At 37.6% G+C, this 20,758-nt stretch overlaps 1 protein-coding gene across 6 annotated transcripts in view; it reads left to right on the forward strand.

Moving 5' to 3' along the window:
• Nucleotides 1-20,758, forward strand: part of CACNA2D1 (calcium voltage-gated channel auxiliary subunit alpha2delta 1) — a 514,151-nt gene that overhangs the window by 355,721 nt on the left and 137,672 nt on the right. For all 6 annotated transcript variants that reach the window (XM_032303892.1, XM_032303893.1, XM_032303894.1 and 3 more), the window contains exon 7: nucleotides 20,398-20,529. In XM_032303892.1, the coding sequence (XP_032159783.1) occupies nucleotides 20,398-20,529 (132 nt within the window). The remainder of the gene's footprint in view (nucleotides 1-20,397; nucleotides 20,530-20,758) is intronic.

Consider the following 20,758-nt stretch of genomic DNA (forward strand, 5'->3'; position numbering starts at 1 on the left):
AAGTTTAAATCCTGAGTTAGTTGGCTATAGAGAATACATATATAGAAAGAATATAGATTTTTTTATACATTTAATACTGAAATATTTCTGCCCGGTCTTATGATGAATCAGGAAGTGTTAATGAAAACTGGGGGGAAAAAAAAAAAGGTTTTCAGTGGGACAAATTGGAATTGTGTATGCCTTCATAATTTTCAATGTTTTCAATGTAATGATGAACTATGTTATTTAAAAGTTTCATTTTGACACTTTTAGGTTTTCATTTGTTTTATGAGTTCTGTGTCTCATTTGGCATTTTATTGGTGTTCATTTGTTGAATTTATGGGGAAATAATGAAGACCTCATGTGTGGCCCATCATCTTCTGTCCACATCCCCAAGATTTTGGCTGTGCTGAGCTTAGACCTTCTCTAGCAGTAAAGATACAGAAGGATGATTTGGTACAGTAAAAGATGAAAATTCTGTTATGACCAAGACATTCTTAATTTCAAACTTAAGATTCCTTTATTACGTATAGTAGTATATGTGCATAGTTATTTTCTTCTTCATATCTTCATTTTATTTTAATTTTGTAGTTACTACAAAAGTAATCTATTCATATAATCTTATAAATACCAAGAAGGCTCCCTGAGGATAGAAGTCTATAAAGGAGTGTTATATTTATATATGTGTTATATCTGCACTTAATTTGTGTTTAATATAAATAGTAAGGTATATATTTCAATGTAAAAGAGTATCAAATATTTAGATGCCATTGTATCTTAAATATATAACCATAAACTCCTGGTCTTAACTATGATTTATATATTTCAAAAGTGAAAAGTTCTAAAAATTTCTAAGCTTTCTATTTAGAAAGGTGACATTAATGCATTTGTCAGAAAAATAAAACTTTGAAATATTTTGAAAATTTAAATACTTAAAATACTATTTCAAATCTTAATCATGATTTTACTTTGTATAAATGCACATATGTATACATTTCATATATGTATAGCCGTCCAGTGAGGTACTTTTTCTAGAAAACTGCATTGATTGAAATTTCATTTAAAAACCCCTTAAGCTAGGGGCCCCGGGGTGGCTCAGTCAGTTAAGCGTCTGCCTTCGGCTCAGGTCATGATCTCAGGGTCCTGGGATTGAACCCTGCATTGGGCTCCCTGCTCCTGGGGTGGAGTTGGCTCTTCCCTCTTCCTGTGCCCCTCTCCACCACTCATGCCCTCTCTATCAAATAAATAGAATCTAAAAAACAAAACAAAACAAAACAAAAAAACACCAAATACCTTAAGCTAGGAAAAAAAGTATCCTCCCGTAATCTATATTTTGATGTTGATAGCACAAATGTCAACTTTTTCTGAGCTAAGGGAAAGAATTGTTTAGAAGTGGCCATAACAATGTTCATAAATTTTAGAGAAGATTTCATTTTAAGAACACATTTTTATGCTCAAACAGCTAGTAATACCTGTGAAAGATTTATTAAATAAAAGATGCTAAATTTTAGACAATAACAGACTTTTTTTTCCCTAAAGATTTTATTTATTTGAGAGGGAGAGAGAGCAGGAGCAGGGGGAGGAGGAGACGGAGACGGAGAGGGAGAAGCAGGCTTACTTACCCCTGAGCAGGGAGCCTGATGTAGGGCTCCATTCTAGGACCCTGGGGTCATGACCTGAGCTGAAGGCAGGCACAACCCACTGAGCCACCCAGGCACCCCAGTAGCAGGAAATATTAAAATTTGGTTTAAAAAATAGTAAAATGATAAAATGGGTTCCAGTTGGTGGAAGGATCACTGGGCACATCGTTGGAAGGAAGGGAATAAATTTGTGTTCAGGATAAGCTTTGAGAATTACAAAGAAATGATAAGTTGAAAGGCAATGTCATCATATTTGGAATTTCCAAAGGCATAAAAATGTTTTTTTCTGTGCTCACACACACACAAATTTGTTTGAAGTTTTGACAGTGTCTAGAAGGGCTATTATAATTAAGTGCTTTTAAAATAAGTTAAATGGTATTGACTATGTGCATTATAAGTATACATGAGTTTAAATAGATAATAGAAAAATACCTGGTTCCCATCGTGAGTCTCAGACACACACATCCCTACCATCTTCTAGAAGGTATTGCTACTTTTTTTAAAAGAAATATAATTTTAAAAAGTAGAAAAAATTTCAGAAAAAGTTCATGAAATACAGAAGCATTTTTTAAAGAATGGAATTATAATTGATACTTAACAATCTAGTAGTTTCAGGTATACAGCATAATGATTTGATACATGTATACATTGTGGTATGATCACATTAAGTCTAGTTATCTATCACTAAGGTAAGTTAAAGAGAAAAAACTGTCTTGCAGTGAGAACTCTTAAGATTACTCTTAGCTGCTTTCAAGTATGTAATCCAATATTGACTATAGTCACCATGTTGTACATTCTGCCCCCGTGACTTAATTTATAACTCAAACTTTGTATCTCTTGACCTCATTCACCCTCCCACCCACCCCGAACCCTCCTCCCTTCGGCAACCGCAGATCTGTTTGCTGTTTCTGTGAGTTTTGTTTTGTTCATTCATGTGGTTTTTTTTGTTGTTGTTGTTTTGTTTGTTTGTTTTTAAGATTCCACATACAATTGAAATTATTTGGTATTTGTCTGTGGTTCATTTCACTTAGCCAAGTACACTGCAGGTCCATCCATTTTGTTGCAAATGGCAAGACGTCATTCATTCTTTTTATGTCTGGGTCATATTTCACCGTGAAATATTTTATTGTATACACACACACCGCATCTTTTTCATTTACCTGTCCAAAGACACCTGGGCTGCTCCCAAACCTTGGCTATTATAAACAAGGCTGCAGTAAACATAGGTGTGCATATATCTTTTCCAATTCATGTGTTTTTTTTTTTAAAGATTTTATTTATTTATTTGACAGAGATCACAAGCAGGCAGAGAGGCAGGCAGAGAGAGGAGGAAGCAGGCCCCCCGCTGAGCAGAGAGCCCGATGTGGGGCTCGATCCCAGGACTCTGAGATCATGACCTGAGCCGAAGGCAGCGGCTTAACCCACTGAGCCACCCAGGCGCCCCTCCAATTCATGTTTTTGTGTGTTTTGTTCAGTTGGCATATTTAGTTTTGTTTGTTTAGTTTTGTTTTGTTTTTGGATAAATACCCAGAAGTGGAATTGCTAAATCATAAGGTCTTTCTATTTTTAAATTCTTTTTCTATTTTTAAGTTTTTTGGTGAACCTCCTTATTGTTTTCCATAGTAGCTGTACCAGTTTACATTCCCATGAGTGGCACACCAAGTGTTCCCTTTCCCCTATATCCTCACTAACACTTGTACTTGTCTTCTTGATACCTGCCATTGTGACTGGTGTGAGGTGGTATCTCGTTGTAGTTTTGATTTGCCTTTTCCAGATGATGAGTGATGTTGAGTATCTTCTCATCTGTCCCTTGGCCATCTGCATGACTCCTTTGGAAAAATGTCTGTTTAGGTTCTCATTCTGTGTTTTAGTTGGATTGTTTCTTGTTTTTTTGTTGTCATTGAGTAGTGTGAGTTCTTTAAGTATTTTGGATATTACTCCTTTCCAGATTCATGATATTCAAATAAGTTCCTGATTTCAGTCAGTTACCTTTTCATTTTGTTGATGATTTCCTTCACTGTTCAGAAGTTTTCTAGTTTGATGTAGTCCAGTGAATTTTTGTTCTTGTTGCTCTTAGCTTTGGAGTCAGATTCAAAAAATTATTACCAAGACTAACATCAGGGAGCTCACTGCCTGTTTTCCTTTAAGAGTGTTATAAATTCAGATTTTGCATTTAAGTCTCTAATCCCTATTTTAAAGTAATATTTGCGTATGGTGTAAGGTAAGGATTCAGTTACATTCTTTTTGCATATAGTTGTCCAGTGTTTCCAGCAGTATTTACTGAAGAGACGATTCTTCTCTGCTGCATGATCTCACCTCCGTCATTGTAAATTAATGGATCATACATGCTTGAGTTTATTTTTGGGTTTTCTCTTCTGTTCCATTGACCTATATATATGTTTTTATGCACAGGCTTTTGATTTTAAACCCAAAATGTTGGCAATGTCATATTTATGAATAGCAGATAAGAAGGCCAAAAAAAAAAAAAGTGAGATTGATACTCTAGTAAAATAAATATAAGAGAATTTCGGTTGAATCAAAGAAGCGAAAGGCTTTGCTTCAGACTGATTTGGAAGGCTAGAGAAACTGACAGGTCCTAGAAAAGATACTGGCTTCCATCAGTTTGATACAGAACATAAAGTGACAAGAAAGTACAGGCTTCTTTTAAAAATGTGAATAAGATTAATATCAAAGAAAAGACATTTTGCCAAGAATGGCAAAATCCATTTCAGTAAGCCATCCATGTTTGTATCAGAATGTTAACTGTGTGTTTAGGATTCAATAGAGTTTATTTCTTCTTAACAATTGCCTAATGTTGTCTGAGGAAACACAAGATTTAAAAAGTCTTGATCTGTTTGTTACCTCCTGATACTACATTTTCCTGAAAGGCCGATTGAGATTTTCTTTTTCGGAGTAAAAATGTGGTAGGCTTCTCCATAATTAAATCTTGTCCCTCTTGCCTTCTGAGGAATAAGGGTGGTTGGCATTTGTGCATTCAGAGCTGATACTGATTTAAATCATTGCTGAAAGTCAAAGGTGGTAAGTGCATTGCAGAAGAGAGCCTCACAGTGATGGTGAGAAGAGACTGTTTGGCAATTTGAAGTGTTTTTATAATACATCTACGACTCCTGTGGTAGAACTTTACGGTCTTAGAAGCCCATGTAATCATCGAGCCTCGGTCTCCTGAGGCTCCGTAAGTGTAAAGCAGAACAGATCACCTCATCATTCTGAGGGAGGCAGAAGGGAAATTGCTGCTTCTCCGAGTACGCAGTGAGCATTAGTTACAGCGTTCTACATACAAGACGTGCAGGCATTGTATCCCTCGGTACTTGATTTAAGTCAGTAACTATTTTAAAAAGCAAAATTTATTTATTTTTTTAAAAGCAAAATTTTTTTTAAAAAGGCATTAGATGATGGGTTTTTATTGGTTTCAGTATCTTTATTTCCTCTCTCAATGGACTGAGGCATGCTTAGATACGTGGAATTTGTATTCAGTGCATGCATTTATTTTAATGCAGATGTGAAAATCAGATTTGAAAGGCACATTTTGCTTTTCATTAAATGAGAACTTTAGGGGTGTCTGGGTGGCTCAGTCAGTTAATGTCTGCCTTCAGCTCAGGCCATGACCCCAGGACCCTGAGAATTAGGCCTGGATCAGGCTCCTTGCTCAGCGGAGAGTCTGCTTCTGCTTCTCCCTCAGTCTCCCCCTGCTTGTGCTCGCTTGCTCTCTGTCTGACAAATAAAATCTTTGGGAAAAAAATGAAAACTTTAGGCATAAAGCATTCTGCTCACTGGTTACTTTTTATGGGGAAAAATGTTCTTGTTTATGAGAGGTCCACATTGTTTCCTTTTGGCAATCTCTCTTTGATCTGTAAAGCTTCTTTAGTACTTAAGGATCTACAGTGCTTATTGGTGTCAGTAACGAACTTTATCCAAACCAGTTCTTTGAGGAGTTACTGAAACAGTGACTCCTCAACCTTATTCTTCCATGTGGCTTTCATAGCTAAGCTATAGATTCAGTTCTCTAAGTGCCTGTGAGATAACCCTTTTTAATGGATATCTTCACAGGTATACCCTATTATGCTTAAAATTGAGTTCCTCACTGTTGTCCTAAATATCCTTCCTGCTCCAATGTTCATACCTTTGTTAATAGTGCTGTTTAGGCCCAAGCCAGAAAACCAGTTTTCTTTTTTCCCCCCTTTCCTATTGTCTGTCACTACAATCTGCAGATGATTTCTATTCTTCTTTCTTTTTAAAAAGATTTACTTTTTTTTAGAAAGAGACAGAGAGGTGGGGAGGGACAGACACACAAGGGGACAATCTCAAGCTGACTCCCCAATGAGTGTGAAGCCTGATGCAGGACTTGATCTCACCACCCTGAGATTATGACCTGAGCCAAAATCAACAGTCGAATGTTCAACTAAGTCACCCAGGCATCCCTCTGCTCTCCGTCTTTTCAATCTCTTTGCATTCTCCAGGTGTACCACTTTTTTTTTTTTAAGTTCAGACCACTATTACTCCTCTCTAACCTGACTGTACTCATTGTCTCTGTTCCCCATTCACATCTGTCTTCCCATCTATATTGTCTTCCTTCATAATAACTTCTGAGGGAGGGGCGCCTGGGTGGCTCAGTGGGTTAAGCCTCTGCCTTCAGCTCTGGTCATGATCTCAGGGTCTTGGGATCGAGCCCCGCATAGGGCTCTCTGCTCAGCGGGGAGCCTGCTGCCCCCTCTGTCTCTGCCTGCCTCTCTGCCTGCTTGTGATCTCTCTCTCTCAAATAAATAAATAAAATCTTTAAAACCAACAACAACAAAAACAAAACAAAACAAAACAAAAACTTCTGAGGGAGGTCTCAAGTGCAAATATGTTTCTTTTGCACATCAGCTTATATGTCTCTGTAATTCTCAAAATAAATATTTATTTTGTTTTTAGTACTTGTGGATCATCATAGCTGTATGTCTCTAATCCTAATCTGGCCCTGTTGTCCCACACCCCCCCCCCCAACTTCAATCATTTTAAAGAGCATCCAGCTCCCAGAATGCCCCTTTAAAAACAAATCAAGCAACATCCAACAAAAATCCCTGTGCCCTGCATGGGGTGATCACTGAATCAACCCCCTTGCCTTCCTACTATGTCTCCAACTCCTTAAAACTGTGTTTGCCACCTCCTCCAGGAACTCGGGAGTGACCACCACCTTCCTCTGAATCTCTGAAAACATTTACTTAGCTTCATAGGCAGGTTTACTGTTACTAGAATCTGGGATCCAAAAGCAAAATTTGATGTAAGCTGCTTTGATTTCTCTGTCTTCTCTATTAGATTTAGAGTAAATTGAAGAATTTTCACAATTTATTTGATTTTAATTTGAAGAGCCTCATCAAGGATTATGAATGTTTTTTTGAATGATTGAGTACAGTGCTGGCATTAGACCTTCACCTCGCTAGGATTTCATTTATTATAGTAAAAGTGCCCAAACCATTTTTAATCTATTCTACCTTCTTTTGTGACACATGTTATCTGTTGGGATATTTTGGCATTGCAGGAAGACTGTTGCGAGTTCTTACCCTTGAAAAACTTCTAGATCATGGAGGCATTCTGTTGCTCTCTGTGAATTTCCCATTTGTCAGTATCGTTAGTGTCTATTATCTCCTCAGTCGTTCCGTGGTGCGTGCTTTGTCTTTCATGTCTCAGCTTAAAGTATTTCTTCAGAGAGAATATTCCTGACAGTCTAGTTTCACGTAGTCACCCAGTCAATCTCTGTGACCTCCCCAGTTTCAATTATTTAAACAACACTGAACAACTCTGATAGGTTATTATTTATTCAGGTGTTTATTGTGTGTGGCTTCTACTAGGATGTTACAAGGCTTGACTGGGGGAATGACCCTGTAGTTCTGAAGAAGGATCCTGCCCACCACTTACTTTTGTAATTATGTTATTTATATATCTTTGTAGCTGAGTATAGTTGACATACAGTGTTCGATTAGTTCCAAGGGTACAACACAGTGGTTGGGCAGGTTTATACATTGTTACGTTCACCACAAGTGTACCCCCCATCGGTCTCCACACATCACTACACTATTCTATCATTGACTGTATTCATTACGCTTTGGATTTTTTTTTTGTAAGTTGTTTTTTTATTCCTGTGACTTACTCCATAGCTGAAGGTCTATATCTTCCACTCCCTTCATCCAGTTTTGCCAGCCCCATCCCCTCTGGCAACCATCAGGTTGTTCTCTGGGTATAGAAATTTCAGTCTGTTCTTTGTTTATTAATATGTTATTTTAGATAAAATTTATGACTGAAATCATAATCAAATCTCAGTCTGACTTAGCATAATACCTTTTAGGAATATCCATGTTGTCTCGAATAGCAAGATCCCATCCTTTTCTGTGGGTGCGTAATTCTGTATCTAAAATACATACATATGTATGTATATGTATACCACATGTTCTTTTTCCGTTTCTCTATTGATGGACACTTAGGTTCCTTTCATAGCTTGGCTATTATTAAGAATGCTACAGTAAACAAAGGAGTGCCTGTGTCTTTTCAAATTATGTGTTGCTTTTTTTTTTTTTTTTTTTTCTTTTTAGGTTAATATCCATAAGTGGGATTACTGGAGCATAGGGTATTTCTGTTCATAATTTTTTAAGGAACGTCCATACTGTTTTCTATAGCGGCTGTACCAGTTTGCGTTCCTATTAAACGTGTACAATGGTTCCTTTTTCTCCACATCTTCGCCAACACTTTTTTGTCCTTTTTTTTTTTTTTTAAACTTGAGCCATGTAAATAAAGTTTTATGGGGACAAAATCACAGCCATTCATTATGTGTGGGTTCTGGCAGCTTTTTTCTACAGTTTCAGTGTGAGTCATTGTGACAGAGACCATATGGGCCATAGACCTAAAATTTTTTCCTGTCCGGTCCTTCAAGAAAAGTATTTGCCAACTCCTGCTCAAGGGCATAGATCAGTGCCCGGCACAGATGAGGAGCTCAATAAATGTTTGTTAGATGAGTGTGTGATAGAAACTAGGTGAGTAAGGAAGGAAGCACACAAATTGGGAGGTACTTTATAGGGAGCTTCTTAGATATTTTTTTGACCTCAAGGGCTTCCTAATAACTGGGCTATGGTGGGCATACACCAACTTCTTCAAAACATGTATATTAAAAGGGATTGATATATTACCAAACTCGAAGCCAGAGAGACGGCTGGAGTGATGGGACTCCTCTGGTTCAGATGCTGACGGCACTCGTCTCTCACGTTGAGTCGAAGGGAGGAGAAGGAATTTTGGGGTCACTTATACCTGCTTAGAATGTAGCATAATGAAGGTTAAACTAAAAGTGTTCTACCCTTTACTGAAAATTACCTCTAACATCAAAAGATGACCTAACACATGAGACTACAGTTAACATATTTATTTAGTTTTTCGTTTACTTAAAACTATTTTTGAGTAATTACTCATGTTAATCATTACTGTTCCTTGAATTCCTACTATGCATTAAATGTAGCGTTCTTTGCATTTTCCTAACAGCCCTGAATATCCTAGGTCCTGTTCTCTCCATCTTCTACCTGAAAAACTAGAACCCTAATCCATTTGTTTAGTTTGCCCGGTGTTGTATAACTGTGTATTAAACACAGAATGGTCCTATCCCGTTACCTTTTCCACCATGTTCTAGGCATTGGAGGAAAAATAACCTAGTGTCTACCCTAGTAGTGGACAGTATAATAAGGAAGCATGCAAATAAACAAGGATGGTGAAATATGGGAAGCATGTGATTGAGGTTTACAGAAGAAGCTGTAGGAGAGTGGGGAGGTTTATTGTCTGCTAAATGAGGGGCAGATGGGGTGGAAAAATCACAGAAGACCCTGCAGAGAAAGTGATGCCGGCTGTCCTAAGAGAGAAGGGAGGAGGTTGACAAGTGGACATGGTAGACCGAGTCCAAAGCCAGAAGACAGCATGTGCAGTGCTGTGGGAGACAGGCGGCAGCACTGCCTGCTCTGAGGAAGGCACAGATCTCATTAGAGCTTGGGTTTATGGCACATGGAAGCAATGGAAGACCCAACTGGGAGGTTGGGAAGACCACCAGATAAGACCAGTTTTTATGGAGACTAACTAAGGACTTAGAATTAGGGAGGGTATTTACAGAGTAGAACACTGTGGCAACAGTGGGAGGGATGGGGGAAATGGAGGGGAAATTGGAAGCAGGGAGATTACCTGAAGCTTGTTGCTGAATACCTAAGTGAATGTGGCCCTAGAGTAAGAGAAGATGAGTACATAGGGGCTCGCACACATGACCTGGTCCTTTCCCATCTTGTTACATTTCACAGATCAAAAACCTTTAAACCGTTTCTAATAGTTCGTGGAAATGATTTGTTTTGAGCAGGTGTTGAATCAAACTACATCAAAATAACAAGAGCTTCTTCCCCTGTTTGATTTTGATAAATTTAAGCTTTTGTGGAATATTAGGTATGATTGATTAATTTATTATTGAACACCTGATTTATTAAAATCAAAAAAGTATTCATTATTAAATTATTTGCTGAACAACACAGTAGCCAGGATTGATAAATATAAATCTCATGTGTCAGTAACTGTAACATGTACTTTAAAATCTGAACAAATCATGCTCAGTGTGATGTAAGTATCCTGAAAGCTGACAGTTGATGTATTTTTGTAGATGTCTATTTGTATAAGTAGCAAAGTATGTCCTAAGGGTTCTGCTGGTGTGTATGCTAGATGTATAGGGACAAATCTCTATTCACGTGCAAGCAGAGATACAAGGATATTAACCTCATGTCTTAGAAATGATATTAGAGGGGCGCTTGGGTGGCTCAATCGTTAAGCATCACCCTTCGGCTCAGCGTCCTGGGATCGAGCCCCACATCGGCTCCCTGCTGGGCAGGAAGCCTGCTTCTCTTTCTCCCACTCCCCCTGCTTGTGTTCCCTCTCTCCCTCTGTCTCTGTCAAATAAATAAAATCTTTAAAAAAAGAAAAAAAAAAGAAATGTTTGATTTTATTCACAAGTCTGTAACAATCTAGTTCAATATCTTAGATTAGTTTTGTTTTCACTGTGAAATCCGTGCATGGTGTTTCCACCAAAGGATTGCTCTTCTTGTTCCCGGCCGGCTACCACATTCTATGTTTCTGTGCCTCTACTCTTTCCACCTTAAAATCACCAGGCAACTCTTCGTTCTGAAAGTGGTTGACACAAACCCCTACACACCAGGCAGCCCGTACCTCACTGACCGCATCACCCTGTTCCCCAGGAGCCTTGTTATCCTTCTTCTTCAGCCGTGTCTTGTTAGCAGCTCTAGTATTTTATGAACCTTGTTAGTGAATTCAGTCCAGTTTTACACGTAGACGCTGAATTGTCTATGCACTTAGGCAGTCTGCGAGCTAAGGCAAGGGGTTTCGCGGGTCTAATTTGGTCTGTAATTCTCAGCCCCAGTTTCTTCTCAGCTTTATCAGAGCCGTGTGTTCAGAACTCCATGCACACATGTGCGTGACACACGTGACACGTTTTTTCCCACCAGAATTTCAGTGTGTGTCTGCTGCATTCAGGGCCGCGTTCACCAGTGTGACTTGATTTCAGGAGCACTGGAAGTATCCTGTTGCCAAAAATTACCTCCTCCCCCAAATTACGTGGTACATTAAATGATAGCCTTGTTTTTTTCTTTCAGTTTGCATTCTCTTGTAATGTCAGTGGTTTTGAACAGTCAACACACTTTTTTCTTCATGTAATGTAAAATGAGGTAGTGTTATTGGCTATTAATTTGGGGCCAAAGTGAGAGAAAATGTTCTTTGAGGCAAGGGGAGAACAGAAGGTTTTAATTCCTTCTAGCGTTTCAGCAGCTCCGTCAGAATTGTTCCATCAGGGTATTTTTATTTTTATTTTTGTGGGTTTTTTTTTTTTTTTTTTTTTGAGATAGAGAGAGAAAGAAAGAAGGAGAGCGAGTGCACAAGTAGTGGGAGGGGCAAAGGGAGAAGAAGAGCGAATCTCACGCAGAGTCCACGCTGGGGGAGAGCCCAACGCCGGGCTCGATCTAAGGACCCTGAGATCAGGATCTGAGCTGAAATAAAAAATGAGTCACCTGGGCGCCCCCTTCAATATATTTTTAAAAAATCGTTCGTATGCTGGCAATTAAGAGGTAAGTAAGATAATAATGGTAAGGACTGGGGATGTTTCTTGTAAGGTTAGTAAGTCACAGAGTTCTACGTTCATGTAATCTTGAACACAGCTCTGTGAAGTAGACGCTCTCTGTCCCGTTGTGCAGGTGAGGAAAAGCAGGTTTGAGAGAGGGTCATTTTCCTAAGGTCAGTTAGTTCCTTCTGCCATCAAGACCTGGGGTCTCTGGGAAGGCAGTCAGTGAGCATAGTCTTTGCTTACACTACATATATTCACATAGAAAAGTCATAAATGCTAAGTATTTGAGGAAAGGATCCCACCAGGAAAATATTATATGTGTTTAAAAAAAAAAAAAACAAAACCCTCGATCTGAGGTGTTTAAAATTTGGTCTTTAATTGAATATTCCCATAAGGGCTCCCAACTCCATTTGACTGATCTCAGAGTTTATTTTTGGGGGGAAATCTCATATTTCATTTCACTTGTAAAAGTTTAAAGGTGTTTAGGGCATTTTTAGGTATTTTCATTTGTTCAAAATTTAGCAGGCTCTGTGTTTACTGAAATAAAAAGACTAATATATAGTAATAGGTATTTAACTTTTTAAACAATTTTAATTACAGATAGTCAAATTTATGATAAAAATTACATTGGAATAGTATCATTGGGAAAAATTGGATCATCTTCAGGCAATTACTCCCAAATTGCTGGTTTATATTTACACATGATGTTTTCACATTTCAAGTGACAATATTTCAGTCACATGATTCCAGTGAAGAATACCTCTCCATGTGAGAGCTCCTAAATAAAGCAGATGGAAGGGAAGTGGGTTCATTACAAAATAAATAGAGTTACAGTCTCATTGCTGTATATAAAAGGAGTGTTGCTATTCAAGTAAAATAACCGACAGGACTAGAATAATACGCTGAGCCGTGGAAGGAATCTTTCATCTGTGTTGAACAGCTAAAGGAGATATGTACCATACAGGTTTATAAGCAGCTGAGGAAAGGATTGTAATCATAGACATTGTTCGTGTATTTTAGTTGTGAACTTGTTAGATGTTCACAGCCTGCAGACCATCTAGGGTCCTTACTGTATTTGAGCCCCCCCCCCCCCTTCAGATGAAAACAGAAACACAAGGAATTAAATAATTAAAGCAGCCTCTTGTACCAGTGATAAAGACTGTTGGCTACCGAAGTTACTCATCGTTTATTTGGTCGTGATGATACTAGAAACAGAAAAACTTAGAATGCCTGAAGGGTAAAACAAAGGTTTTTCTTGTTTCCTATACTTAAAATATTTCTTAAGCAGAATCCGTACAAGCCTCCAAGAAGAAATCTTACAAATAATTACCATTTTATTGGAAGTGACATTAAAATCCTTCAATTAATAAACATGACATTAGATCTCAGTGTCTTCCATTTCCCTTGCATTATTCTTAATTTCTGTAATGACAAAGTGGATTTCTTCTGAGCTCCTTCTATGCATGCCATAATTTGCAGATTTCATTAAAGCAGAACAGCTGGGTTCTGGGTATTAGCCAGGTGCTCTGTCTATGGGAAACTAAAGAGAGAGGGAACAAGGCCAGGAATCTCTGTAATACGGAGGTTAGAGAACTGACAAGGACAAGGGCCTTTTAATATTTGCACCAAATTCACTGTAGGAATACGGCTTATCTCCTCATCAGGGTCCACATGTGCCTTTGGAGCCTTCTGTCAGCCTTCCCCAGTGGGAGGTAGATTCTGGTGCCGCAGACGTGATTAGAGAGATGAGATTTGGTCCTCCAATCTCCCTGTACCTTATTAATCTTTCATTTACACTGGGATTAGATGAGATTCCATTAGCCAAATCTACTGAAAGGATTCGTTCATTTTAATATTTATGCACACTGTCTGGTCCTTAAAGTGGATTCTTTTTGTGTGTGTACTTAATTGGATCAGTGGATTTCTTGTTATTAACATTTTTCTTTTCAGAGATGATGAATAAAATTAGTGACATCTGGTTCAGCTCCACTGTTAAATATAACTTTTAATAACTACCTTATGTACTATAGGATAAAATGAACATTTGCTATGAAGATAAAATCAGTTTAGTTTAGAATCACATAGTAAGCATTGACTCATTAAAAGAAAAAATAAAGCAAAACTAATATTCTGTGCATGTCCAAAAATGGGGTGGTAAAGGATGATATTTCATGATACTGAAAAGTGGCTTTGAAACCCTTATTTACTGAGGTGTGAGAATAGTGTCTTAGAATTTGAGACTAAAATGAAAATTTGTCCAAAACAAAGGATATGGTAACGTGGCCCAAATTATTAATTTGCTATCATGAAGTAGAGTTTTTAAATTATATTAACTTCCACTTTGAAGAAATTTTGTTTTGGCTTTGTGTTGACACTGTTCATTGAATAGATTTTTTTTTTTAAAGATTTTATTTATTTATTTAACAGAGAGAGACACAAGGAGAGAGGAAAACACAAACAGGGGGCATGGAGGAGGGAGAAGCAGACTTCCCACTGGGCAGGTAGCCCGAGTGGGACTCGATCCCAGGACCCTAGGATTATGACCTGAGCCGAAGGCAGACACTTAACGCCTGAGCCACCCATGAGCCTGGACAATATTGCTTTTTAAAAAGTGCATTAGTGGGACACCTGGGTGGCTCAGTTGGTTGGGCGGCTGCCTTTGGCTCAGGTCATGATCCCAGCGTCCTGGGATCGAGTCCCACATCGGGCTCCTTGCTCAGCAGGGAGCCTGCTTCTCCCTCTGCCTCTGCTGCTACTCTGTCTGCCTGTGCTCTCTCTCTCCCACACTCTCTCTCTGATAAATAAATAAAAAAAAAATCTTAAAAAAAAAAAAGTGCATTAGTGTCCTGTGTTTGTAGTTGTACTTAAGCAAGATTCCCCAACGTGGGATTGTTGACTGTTGAGCTGGTAATTGTCTGTGGTGGGGTCTTCCTGTGCACGGCAAGATGGTCAGAGCATCCCTGGTTTTTCCCCACTAGATTCTAGTAGACGCTTGCGGATCTTGATAATCACAATACTCTCGGCATTGCTGACTATTCCTCGGGGAGGAATAGTGGTCTCAATTGAGAAACAGTGTGCTACAAAAGTACAGTTTTTTTTTCATATTTAAAGTTTTAAATAATCAGAGCTACATATAAAATGAACGCTTAGAAATCGGTTGCTCATAAACAGTACAAATTTTAGAATGGGACACAATTGAGTGCTGTCTCTAAAGCTCTGTGTTTTTTGTTTTGTCAAATTGAAAGTCTTTCCTAGGTTTTATTTTTGTCATAATAAAAAAGGAGATACTATTAGTATCTCAAAGTGCCATTCTAAAAGTTAAATGGCATAATGTTATTCCTGCCACAGTATGTGGTTAATTAAATATCACTGACTTTATCAGTGGCTATAGTTTAAATAACCCATACCAATGTTACCTAAATGCAAGGCTATAATAGAGCAGTTATTATTAGTTAAATGGAAATAGTATATTAAACATTTTGACCAGTTCTCCTGTTTTTTACTTATGTAACTATAACATATTTAGCATGGTTAAACAAAAGTAATTTTAGTATCTATTTTGTTTCATGGCTTTAATACCTGTAGGTCTTACCTAAGACTGGTCAAAACTGTCTTGTATTTTAGAAAATGCGTTTTTGATGTAGACTTACCAAAGTTATTTTATATTTTGAATAAATCCTACTATGTTTTTTCTTTATTTTTACTAGCTTCTATCTGTTTTATTTGAAAGATTTAGTTGACATTTATGGGCATTACAAATGATCTTAAGGTTTTTCAAATAGTCATATGATGCTTCGAAAGCATGATGAAGTCTTGAGCCTTGACTAAATCAAGAAAATGTCTTCCTGTTTAAATGGGAGCAGTAGTGCAATGCTTTTTGGGTTGAAATTTGTGGAGGAAAATGGGATTCAGAACTTGTCAATGATTCTATAATCCATGTCATAAGTCTGATGTAGGTTTAAGTCCTGTATCTTAGAAGAATTAGCAGGAAATGTAAGGCACTTCTTTTGTCCTGTTACAAATTAGATTTTTCTTTGTTCCCTTGAGAAGCCAGATTGAACAATAGAATATTCTGAAAGAGAATTGCTGAACACCAAGGCCATGCTTTTGAAAACTAACTATAGGAAGAATAGAGATGGATGCTTGGTCTTCTGAATCAATTAACAGTGAAATCCTGTCCTACCATTCAGAATAGAGGCCTGAGTCAAGGTTGACTTTTCCAGCATTCATGGCTTCCAACAGGCTTAGCCTTGCATATTTATAAAAGACTTTTTTTTTCCCCCCAGAATAAAACATTCTTACAAAGATAAAAAATCTCCATTTCTTAGAAGTGGTCTTAAAATGAGGACTAACTTTACTCTTCATGCAGCCGTAAGACACTTAGTTAAGTTCATTAGTAATTGGCACTAGGTTCAGGGCTAGATCACTGTAGACTCGTTTGTCTTCCACAGTGGGGAAAAAATAATGTAGGCCACTCCTGTGCTTGTAAGATTTGTTCAACTGAGAAATTCAAAGTGGATGTGAATGGAGAACATTAGAAGGTTGCAGGGAGCAATGAGTAAAATGGCATGAGTGAATGTAGCATATGTTAAATAATGCAATACACACACAATGTGTAATTGAAAATATGAAACAAGATATTTTAAATATTGCTAAGCCTATAGAAAAATAGCAGAGCTATTATCTGTGCTCTTAAGTATATCTGTCTAAAAGCATGAAGTTCTGTTTGGGAGAAAAGAAATATTGCAGGATTTCTTAAAAAATAATTTATTTTGAAATAACTATATGAAATATTTTTGGGCTACCAATTTATATCATAATTTCTGCAATTAGATGGAATACTTTGCATTTTGGTTTTTTGTGTAGACATTCAAATAAAGATTGTGACTTACAGGAAATAATTGCTTTCAAAATTCTTAGTAATATACAATGACAAAGGCAAACAAAGTATGTTGAATTTTAGTGAGTCAGGATGCCACAGTTACTCATTGAGTGTTAAGTCTTTATCAGAAAGAACTATATATTTTCATATTCCTTTTGAACAGTAATATTTGTTGAAAATAATTTTCTGAGGTATTTGGGCTCGTTTTATTATTTTTTTCATCATAAAAAGATTATGTTTTATATCTTGTAAGTACTGTGGTCTTAGGGAAGAGGAAGAGACTGAAAATACTGGTTGAGGACAGAAAGGCACAGCCCAACCACATAAACACTTGGTAATACGAAACAAACAAAAAATCTAACAGTAACTTTTAACTTTTCTAAGGCACCAGGCTTTCTACACAGTTGTGCCAGAAGAATTACTTAAAAACATCTTCCTAAGTAAAGTCTACTTATGAATTTAGATAAGAGAGAGAGAGAAAGAAAGAAAAAAAGTGTAGGTAACTATAATGGAACTAGCAGGGCAAGATAATAGATTCAGGAAATGACATAAACTTCATTTCACCAGGGCCAATAATCTGCATTAGTTTCAATCTTCTATCATCTGCAGATTACCCAGTTATTTCAGTATTGTGCAGCCTGAGTTATGCTAATGGCATAGAAGTGGAGAGAGATGAGACACCAAATGATTCTGGAAAAGCTATTTAATTTTATAAGGTTAAGCAGATAAAAGTTTGTTCACTTTAGGGACGTAGTTTAAGAAACTAAAATAAGATAGATGTATTAGTCAAATGTAATACATAGAGTGGATCAGGAAAATATAGCCAAATAGCCAAGAGGGGTCTAAAATGCATTCATACTTTCCGGTGGGCTTTGATGCTTTACATTTGTTTTTAATACATTTTTAACTTGCTCAGTATAATTTGAGAAAAAATTAATTTCTAATGAAGCAATTTATGTTACTTTGTAGTTTTGGTGTTTTCAGGAACTGGAACAGTATGATTGTTCTCTCTAAACGTCTCTCTAAAGTTCTCTGAAGAAAGACTGGAGCTAACTTTGCACTCCCGCAACAGATTCTTTGATTTTGATTTCTTGCTTCAGATGTTCAAGTAAAGATCATGACTAACAGAATAATGATGGCACTAAGAAAATCTTGATCCGTAGACGAGGGCAAATGGAAGCATCTGTAACCCTAATCTGGGATTAAGCCTTGCACATCTGACAGAGATACAGTTCCCTTTCTCTCATTTGAATGGAACTTAAAATCCGTTCAGGCGCCTATTACTGTAGATTCCTTAAGTCCCTGGCTCATTCGCAGATGAACAAGTTTTGAGAAAAACATTTTGATACCTACTTCATTAATGTCTTATCTGCAAAGGAATTTTCAGATACATAAACTGCAAACTTTAAGACCCATCACCATAATAACAATATTCTGGGGTGCCTGGGTGGCTCAGTTAAGCATCTGCCTTCAGCTCAGGTCATGATTCCAGGGTCCTAGGATGGAGTCCAGCCTCCTGTTCCTTGCTCAGCAGGGAGTCTGCTTCTCCCACTCCCCCTGCTTGTGTTCCCTCTCTTGCTATCTCTCTCTGTGTCAATAAATAAATCTTAAAAAAAAATTCAGAGCTTGACTCCCCCCCCAGTACCTAAAGTATAATTAACAATCAGCATATCAAAGCCTGATATTTGGTAGTTGTCATCAAATAAAACTAAGAAAACAATCAGCAACCTTGAAAACAAATAAAACTTTATTAAAAATAATTAGATACCAGTTGTTGCTTGATGTGAATTAAAGAGTGAAGGAAATTGAAGAGATAGCTAGAGTAGATTGGCAACTAATAAAGTGTATCTGAATCATAAATAAACATGATTATTTGTTCAGTAGAATATTACTGTAAAATTCACGACTGTTTAAAGAAAAGTACAATGTTCCTCTTTTTCTGTGATGTTTTATATATAACTATAAATATTCATGAATAGTATTAGTTCAGGTTATCCATGTGAATATGAATTTTTATATAATGGGTCACTTAATGTTCATTGGATCATGCTCTTGAATATAAATTCACTAGTATCTCAGACACACCGTGGATCTGACCCAGCTCATGAATATTCACACACACAACTGATCTTTCTGCAAGTAATCACATCCATAAAGATGGAAATCTTGTTAGTTCTCAATAATGAGAAATGTATTTGGATGCCGGTCCCAGGACAATTTCACAAGACCCTTGTTTTCTTCTTCTTTTTTTTTTTTTTGTAAATGATAAGCTTAAAAATATAAACACATATGCTGTGCATCTTTCTTGTTAGAAATTCTTTTGTTTCTTTGACCTTTACAGAATATTGGGTGTGATTTAACTTTGACTGCATTTGCCGCCTTCATTTGCTGTGGTCCCAGAAAATAGAAATTAAGCAATTTCTCCAGTCCTTATCCCACATGCATTTTCGCTGTTTAGGCTTGACCGTAGATTGTCAAGTGCACAGCTGTCCAGTCTCCTGATCTGCTGGGGGCATGGTACATAAATTCCATATAAAGGGGGGAGAAAAGATGTGAGATGATGTATGTCATCCTTTTGTGTAAAGGGAAGATAATATTCTAAGCTAAAGAAATGTTCGCTGTGTTAGAAATAAGATGCTCTGATCATGGAGCCCCATAATGATACACTAAACCCCACCTTATGGTAGCTTCTCTTTCATTATAATGGATGGCAAATGTTTTTAGTCCCTATCCAAGTTCAATCAGTAGTTGTCAGTAAGAATCAAAATCTGGGGCCTGGCCCTTATTAGCCTTATTCTCTAATATTTAATTGAACTAACCAGAAAAAAAGAACTGTTGCTCACAAAAGTAGGTAGTACTCAGTGGGTAAAGCCTCTGCCTTCAGCTCAGGTCATGATCTCAGGGTCCTGAGATCAAGTCCCACATTGGTCTCTCTACTGTGCGGTGAGCCTGCTTCTCTCTTTGCCTGCCTCTCTGCCTACTTGTGATCTCTCTCGTCAAATAAAATCTTAAAAAAAAAAAAGTAGTAAAGCATCAGCTACTTTGGATTTCTAGCACTGGTATTGTCTAGTCTCTGAGTAAATTTTCTTTGTCAAGATGTATACATTTGTTGATTTGTTGTTGTGTAAACACAGTTAACAGACTATGTTAAATGGCAAACATCTTTTTTTAAATTTTCATTCCCATAAGGACCTAATTATGTTAGAGTGTTACAGAGAATCATCAGTATTTGAGGGAAGTGTGACCATTAAACTCTGTCCTGAGGCACTCAGTAGGTTTCTTCTTCAGAGCTGAGCTGCTTCAAGGTGAGGTATGCGTCCCTCCACCCCTGCTCAACCCACAGAGCTGCTATTGCCTGTTCTGTGTATCACAGTGGTTCCCCACAGGGGGCGGTTTTGTTTGTATTCTGACAAGGTCAGGGAAACATGGTGCTTATCACAGCTGGTGAGGGTGGGTGTGTGGGGGTGGTTACTGACATCTAATGAGTAGAGGCCATAGGCGCTGCTAAACAATCCACAAAGCACAGAATAGCTCCCACAACAAAGAGTTACCCAGCCCAGATGGTCAAAATGGCTTCTGTCATATAAAAATTTGTCTGGAGAAATAATTCCTTGTCTAAACCCGTTGACAAGCATCGCGTTAGAGCACTTTCAGAGATAAGCTGATGAAAAGATGTAACATTATTTGGCAAATAAATGATGGATTCAAATAGTAATAATAAATTTGAATTTTTCCTTTTTTCTTTTTTTTTTCATCAGCGACGATTGTGTTAAATGAACTCAACTGGACAAGTGCCTTAGATGAAGTTTTCAAAAAAAACCGAGAGGAAGATCCTTCATTGCTGTGGCAGGTGTTTGGCAGTGCCACAGGCCTCGCCCGGTATTACCCAGGTAAGTGCTCAATGACTCAGTAGGTATCCAATGAAATGTAAGTACCAGACTTAATATTTCTTTTTTTCTAGTATCTGTTAGCTTCTCCCATATTGTGAGAAAAAGATATCATGCCACTTTGATAAGGAAAGTGTATTCTTCCTTACATGGTTCTGTATCCACCCAAATCACTTTAAACCGCGAGTCCTCAGGCACAGCTGCAGCTCTTGGCGTCTGGAGTCCAGCCAGG

Source organism: Mustela erminea, chromosome 11, assembly GCF_009829155.1.
Source record: "Mustela erminea isolate mMusErm1 chromosome 11, mMusErm1.Pri, whole genome shotgun sequence".
Classification (NCBI taxonomy): Eukaryota; Metazoa; Chordata; class Mammalia; order Carnivora; family Mustelidae; genus Mustela; species Mustela erminea.